This window comes from Garra rufa, chromosome 9 (assembly GCF_049309525.1).
Source record: "Garra rufa chromosome 9, GarRuf1.0, whole genome shotgun sequence".
NCBI classification, from domain to species: domain Eukaryota; kingdom Metazoa; phylum Chordata; class Actinopteri; order Cypriniformes; family Cyprinidae; genus Garra; species Garra rufa.
In genome coordinates this window covers 48,607,271-48,615,275 of record NC_133369.1, presented here as the reverse complement: position 1 = coordinate 48,615,275, position 8,005 = coordinate 48,607,271, and the positions used below count along the sequence as shown (strand labels likewise).

Below are 8,005 nucleotides of genomic sequence, written 5' to 3'. Positions count from 1 at the left end.
CCTCAAATGCTCGTCTTGTCTAGCTCTGTGTGTACTCTGTGTAGAGATTAAAACGTATTTACTTTGTAAATGTTTTTAGAAAATAACAGATCATTTTGCTAGATAAGACCCTTTTTCCACAGCTGGGATCATTTAGAGCCCTTGGAAGCTGCATTTAAACTGCATTTTGGAAGTTCAACTCGGGGGCACCAAAGAAGTCCATTATATGGAGAGAAATTCTGAAATGTTTTCCTCAAAAAACATAATTTCTTTGCGACTGAAGAAAGAAAGACATGGATGACAAGGGAGTGAGTACATTATCTGTAAATTTTTGTTCTGAAAGTGAACTACTCCTTTAATGGAGAGAGAGTGGGAGAAATAGTGTATGTGCTTTCCGTACATGATAATATAATTTTGTGGCATGGAAATAATGGAAAACATGGAAATAATCTGGCATTTTTATCCTATTGTTTACTGTATTTATTTGTTTGGCCAGTGTCATTGTGGGTTTTGGTTATTTTGCTGTTTTAAGCTGTAAGGACTTTTGAAATAGCTGTCATTTGTAAACTTTTTGGGTGTGGCTTCCTGTCTCATCCGCATCCAGCTATTTTTACCTGTACAAGCAGTTCGTTTTGCTGCTTGGTATTTCAAATTGGTGTGTCCTGCCATATCATTTTAATGTATTAATGTAATTATGAATGCATTGGTTTGTAGTGCAAACAGCGTTACAGTGCACTGCAAGTTGCTATTCTTCTCATTATTTCCCTATAGTGGATAATGATCCGGAAGTCTCCTCCATAGGCTTACTTCCACGTTGAAGAATGAGGTGGATAGTAATAGTAAATTAATTCTCATCCTTATGTAATTTCAAACCGTTTTGTCAAATGTCCTCTTTTACTTCCATTGTATGCATGAGATAAGCATCAATATTCTCATCTTTTGTGTTTGGCAGAAAAAAAAAATCATATTTGGAACAGCATTAAGGGTGGCAGGATGTCCTTTTAGTGTGAATTATGCCTTGAAGGGCCCTTTTCACTATTAGAAGCTATTTGTTGTGCTATATGATACTACAAGCACAGATGGAGAGAGACGTCGATAGATTACCAAAGTTGAACAGTTCTTCATTGTTCCGCTATTTTGATTCAGTCTCATTTGTTGTTCATTGTTTGTGTTGGCTGCCACAATGATTGCAAATTACTCTGACATGACATAGTGACCTTTTTCATTGTTTTTTTTCTACCCCTCCCCTCCTCTTCCTCCAGGCCCAGATGATGGGGATGATGACAGAGTACTATCACTACATCTTCACCACTCTGGTAATGTACCGCAGTACTAACAGCAAATTGAATGTCATTTGTTCTTATGCTGCTCCCACTTTATTTTTGGATGAATGGCTTTTAATTGCAGATGAGCTTTGGATCCAGTCTGCAATATCAATTTCACTTGACAAAACAGCCTTAATGGAGTTTCCGCCACCCCAGTGTAAACATTAGCCCTTCCCTCAAGCTCAAATAAACAAAACGTCTTTGAAAAGCCTTCACAAAGGCAACAAAGTGATTGACAACTGTGTTCCACCTCTGGATTTTAAAGCTCAGAAGTTTAAATTGCAAATCACTTTTTTTAGAGATATCCTCACTTTCTTACAAACACAATTTCTCTTGAACACATTTTGGTGTATTTGCTGAACCTACTACAAATGCCTCATATAAGACATATCCAGAAAGCTCTTATTTCTGCAACATAGGCTCAATTGAAATATGTACCTCTATAAACATTTCAGCAAACCTGAAAAAAGCATATGTACAAATCACTGCAGTTTCCAGTTGAAATGGACACTAAAGGCAGTAAAACTTGTATTCCTTTTCACACAAAGTATGATTTACATATGAGTTTTGATTAATAAAGCCTAATTTTCACACAATTACTACTGCAGAATATTAATAATATTTCCAATGAGCCGGGGCTGTATTTCTGTATTATTTAAAGTATTTAAGTAGTATTTTTCTATATTTCTACACAGCTTTTTTTTTTTTTTTTTTTTTAAATTGTATTATTTAAATTTAAACTGAAACAGAATCATGAGCGGCATTGTAATGCACCTTATATGTCATACATTTGAGTTATGAGTGAGGTTTACTGATCCTCGCTAAAGGTTTGATAACTACTCGACACACTAAAAACCAATCAACTGTTTGTTTTTTCATTAGATTATTAAACATTTTCAACTCATGAGAATTTAAATATATTATATTTTTACACATGTATCATTCATTGTGATAAATAGACCATAACAGTCACCCAGAGGAGATACTTAAGTTGGATTTCACTGGAAGATGTGGAATGTATGCCATTAAGATGAACTGTATGTACAAAGTGAACTTGTCAGTAAATGTGCATATTTGTGCATCAAATGTGGTTCTAGAATGTGCATTTACATGTGATTGCACAGAAACTGAAATGCACAGCAAATGTCTATATATATGCTTCTCTAAAACTGTCGATTTGCCAGTGTAAAAATAGTGGTAGATAAATGTTTGCACCAAACATCGTGTTTACACAAACTGCAAATGGCCATACATGTTATTCAAAGTATAAATAGAAGTAACATGATGTATGTACTGAAGGTAAACTATCTGTGCAATAGTAAGCAAATTTAGTGAAATTGGCTTTTGGCAACAAGGTTGCTTATTTGCACTTAAATAGAGGCACTGCCTTTTTATTTACACTTAGCATTAATAGCTGCTGCCAAAAATGATAAATCAAGCATTTAAAAACCAAATCAAGTGCCATATGTCCCTTTTTTCTTGAAAATACATTTTAAAAGAGCTGTTTCTTTTAGAAGTGTCATGCCCAATCAAACTATACATTCAAATCTGATAGTCCAAGATTCTTAAGCCAAGTGGATTTTATATGCAAAATATAGTTAATATAGATTATATATGCAACTTTTATTTTAGAAAAAAAAAAGTATTTGTATTTTTGATAACATTTTGCATTATAGTTATTGGTAAAAAGTGTTTGATGACCATGCTGTAGCAGAATTCTCCATTGAGTTGTAAATTTGGTTAGTTTGGTCAATCAAATTCATTCAGGAATGAAACACTTATGCCGTGTTGCAGTGTAATATTGTTTATTTGTTTGGAACTATTTTTGTTGGCGGAGCAAAACTATCAAAAAAAAAAAGCTATCAAGATGATGCCATGTAAGTTTGTTTCTAAATCTCTGACAGAGGAAAGTAGTTCCACAGTCCACACTAGAATGATTTTCTGGCAGTCCTTGGTTTTTTCCTTCCTTACTTACATTTTTATATGCTGAATTGTATAACTGCAAAATCACACTACGGCAATGACACGCTCTTTGCCAGTGTGATATTACGTCTGGACTTGAGCCCAGGTGTCTTCCATGGGTAAACAGCACTTTCCTATGTAAATTAAAACTAATTTTATTGTTGCAATTTTATCATTTCTGACAATTTTATTAATTCTGAGATGTACCTAGTAAAGCATGAAAAGTCAACAGCAATGTGAGATAAAACTCATAACTGTCCTCAGAACAGGCCATCATACTTCCTGCTTCCTCACCTCTAATCTATTTGATCTAGGCACTGCAGTCAATTTTTTTGTTTACATAATTACAGATTGTTGGAAAACAAACTATAGCAGCTGAGTTATTGATCTACATTTTAATTTTACACATAACAGCGTGTCTTAATCAAACAATTATTCTGTCCACACTGAAAGCAAAAATGAGTAACACTATCTATGAAGCGCCTTTCTATAATAAATTATAAGGGTATTCTTAAGGCATTATAATAAATGCATATTGCATTATATATAAAAAATAAAAAAAATAAAACTTATGATATGTTGTATCATCTCATGAGTATTCATAAGAACAGTTTTAATGTGTTATAGCTTTTAGGAGTATGATTATTTATAACACAATGAACACGTTGCATTCACTTCAGTTACCATGAATTATATTCCTCATAGTTATAAGGTATTATTTATTTATTTATTTCTCAAAGAGCCATAAGATCAGGTTAGATACATGTGTAATATGATCAGTTTGATTATTTTGATGGTACCCTTTAGACAGCTTTTGATAAGTAACTCTGCAACTGCATGTCAACTATTATTTGTAGTATGCTAAATATATGCTAACACTGAATTTTGATGGTTCCCCAAAAGACAAACTGATTATAAGTAACTTTGCAAGTACATGAACCTTCTACCTAGCCTAACCTTAACCTAAGTCTACTAACACTCTAAGGACTAAGTTCAGTTGACATGTATAGTTGCAAAGTTGCTTATAGTCAATAGACTAAGGGGACCATCAAAAAAAAAAAAAAAAAAAAAAAGTAATATAATGTAAAAAATAAATGTAATATGATAATAAAGTAGATTATATATGGTGTCCATTGTGTGTTATAAATAATCATTTTCTTAAAAGTTATAACCTCAAATATGTATTATAATGTATTAAAATTGTTCATGAGATGACATAACATATGATAAAGTTTTTTTTTTTTTATAATGTCAAGTCAAGTCAAGTCAAGATTATTTATACAGCGCTTTTTACAATACAAGTTGTGTCAAAGCAACCTTACAGTATTAAAATAATAAAATAAAATGTCAATAATAATGCAAGAGTTCCATATTGCAACAAAGTCAAATTGGGGAGGACTCATCTGGTTCCTATGGCCTTGTGCCGGTGGCCGTTTAGGGTAGGAGTTCTTTCTTGATGATCTGTCTCTGGGGCTCATCTAGTTGACACGGTATCCGCTGACATTCGGCTGTAGGTGTTGATCCACCATCTGCTCTAGGTTTGGACTGGATCCGGGGGACTGCAGTGACCATCTGATCTGGATACGGACTGGATCTGGTGGCTATGGTGACCTGGGAATAAGAAACAAACAGACTAATATTAATGTAGATGCAAGAGTTCCAAGTTGCCACAAAATCAGATTGGAGAGGACTCGCTGTCTTGCGTCGATGGCCGTCTAGGTGATGAGGTCTTCACTGATGATATGTCTTTGATGTGGTCTCTGCTGACATTCAGGGCTGTAGAGGATATCTCTGGGTGCTGATGGGCACGGACTAGATCCGGGAGACTGCAGTGACCGTCTGATCTGGATACAGGTGGCTACGGTGACCTCGGAATAAGAAGGAAAGATACTAATATTAGCGTAGATGCCATTCTTCTTCTGATGCAACGAGTACATCAGGTGTTATAGGAAGTGTCCCTGGTTCCGGTTGACTTAAATAATGCAGCCTAACAATCCTTTAACGGATTTGGATTATGAAATGTATTAAGTGTAGGCCAGGTTAAAGAGATGGGTCTTTAATCTAGATTTAAACTGACAGAGTGTGTCTGCCTCCCGAACAGTGTTAGGTAGATTGTTCCAGAGTTTGGGCTCTAAATGTGAAAAAGATCTGCCGCCCGCAGTTGATTTTGATATTCTAGGTACTACCAAATTGCCGGAATTTTGAGAACGCAGCGGACGTGAGGGACTATAATATGATAAGAGCTTGCTCAAGTACAGAGGAGCTAAACCATTCAGGGCTTTATAAGTTATTAGCAAGATTTTGAAATCTGTACGATGTTTAATAGGGAGCCAGTGCAGTGCTGACAGAACCGGGCTAATATGGTCATACTTTCTGGTTCTAGTAAGAACTCTAGCTGCTGCATTTTAGACCAGCTGGAGTTTGTTTATTAAGCGTGCAGAACAACCACCCAATAAAGCATTACAATAATCTATACTTGAGGTCATGAACGCATTGATTAACGTTTCTGCATTTGACATCGTGAGCATAGGTCGTAATTTCGATATATTTTTAGATGAAAAAATGCGGTTTTGCAAATGCTAGAAATGTGGCTTTCGAAGGAAAGATTGCTATCGAATAGCACACCTAGGTTCCTGACTGATGACGACGAATTGACAGTTAGCAGTCATTGAGTAATAGATTGTGTTTTAGGTTATTACATGCGGAGGTTTTAGGTCCAATAATTAACACCTGTTTTTTCAGAATTTAGCAGCAAAAAATTTCTTGCCATCCATTATTTTATTTCAACTATGCATTCTGTTAGTTTTTCAAATTGGCATGTTTCGCCAGGCCGTGAAGAAATAAAGAGCTGCGTATCATCAGCATAACAGTGAAAGCTAGCACCATGTTTCCTGATGATATCTCCCAAAGGTAACATATAAAGTGTAAAAAGTAATGGCTCTAGTACTGAGCCTTGAGGTACTCCATACTGCACTTGTGATTGATATGATACCTCGTCATTCACTGCTACGAATTGATTGTTGCAGTACCACTAATGCCAACATAATTTTCAAGTCTATTTAAAAGAATATTGTGGTCAATAGTATCAAACGCATCACTAAGATCCAGTAGTACTAATAGAGAGATGCATCCACGATCGGATGACAGGAGAAGATCATTTGTAACTCTAATAAGAGCAGTCTCAGTGCTATGATACGGTCTAAAACCTGACTGGAAATCCTCACAGATACCATTTTTTCTCTAAGAAGGAACACAATTGTGAGGACACTACCTTTTCTAGTATCTTTGATAGAAAAGGGAGATTTGAAATTGGTCTGTAATTGTTTAATTCATTGGGATCAAGTTGAAGTGTTTTTTAATTAGAGGCTTAATAACAGCCAGTTTGAAAGTTTTGGGGACATATCCTAACGATAGTGACAAATTAATAATATTCAGAAGAGGATCTATGACTTCTGGAAGCACCTCTTTTAGTAGCTTAGATGGAATAGGGTCTAACATACATGTTGTCGTTTTCTATGATTTAATAGGTTTGTACAACTCTTCCTCTCCTATAGTTGAAAATGCATGGAATTGTTCCTCAGGAGATTTATAGCATATCTGATGCGATACTGTAGCGGATGGCTGCATAGTTACAATTTTATCTCTAATAGTATCTATTTTGGTAGTAAAATAGTTCATGAAGTCATTACTGCTGTGCTGTTGGGAAAATTCAGCACCTGTTGGTGCTTTATTCTTCGTTAATTTAGCCACTGTATTGAATAAATACCTAGGGTTATGTTTGTTTTCTTTTAAGAAAGATGAAAAATAATCTGATCTAGCAGTTTTTAATGCTTTTCTATAGGATATGTTACATTCACGCCAGGCTGTATGGAAAATCTCTAGTTTTGTTTTCTTCCAGCTGCGTTCCATTTTTCGTCGTGCTCTCTTCAGTGCGCGAGTGTGTTCAGTATACCACGGCGTCGGACTGTTTTCCTTAATTTTTCTTAACTGCAGAGGAGCAACTATATCTAAAGTGCTACAAAAAAGAGAGTCAATAGTTTCTGTTGCATCATCAAGTTTTCCTGAGCTATCGGATATGCTGAGGAATTCAGATAAATCAGGAAGGTTACTTACAAAGCAGTCTCTTGTGGTAGAAGTAATGGTTCTACCGTACTTATAGTGAGGCGTTAGTTTTACAGTTTTAGTTATCTGGAGTATACACGAGACTAGACAATGATCTGAGATATCATCACTTTGATGCAGAATTTCAACGCCATTAACATCAATTCCGTGTGACAATATTAAATCTAAAGTATGATTTCGGCAATGAGTAGGTCCTGAAACGTGTTGTCTAACCCCAATTGAGTTCAGAATATCTATAAATGCTGATCCCAATGCATCTTTTTCATTATCAACATGGATGTTAAAATCACCCACTATTAAGACTTTATCTGTGGCCAACACTAATTTGGATAGAAAATCAGCAAATTCTTTAATAAAGTCTGTATGGTGCCCTGGTGGCCTGTATACAGTAGCCAGTAAAAACGTCACAGGAGATTTATCATTAATACTTGATTCTTTGGATAATGTTATATGGAGCACCATTACTTCAAACGAGTTATACTTAAAGCCCGTTCTCTGAGAAACACTGAACATATTGCTATAAATTGTGCAAACACCTCCCCCTTACCTTTTACACGTGGCACATGTTTATGACAGTAATTTTGGGGGGTTGCCTCATTTAAAATAATGTAATCATC

General features: G+C 35.3%; 1 protein-coding gene across 1 annotated transcript in view; it reads left to right on the top strand.

Moving 5' to 3' along the window:
- The window catches only part of LOC141343285 (glutamate receptor ionotropic, kainate 3-like), a 161,723-nt gene that overhangs the window by 70,132 nt on the left and 83,586 nt on the right, over positions 1-8,005 (top strand). Inside the window, exon 5 of the mRNA XM_073847879.1 lies at positions 1,242-1,295. Coding sequence (XP_073703980.1) covers positions 1,242-1,295 — 54 coding nt within the window. The remainder of the gene's footprint in view (positions 1-1,241; positions 1,296-8,005) is intronic.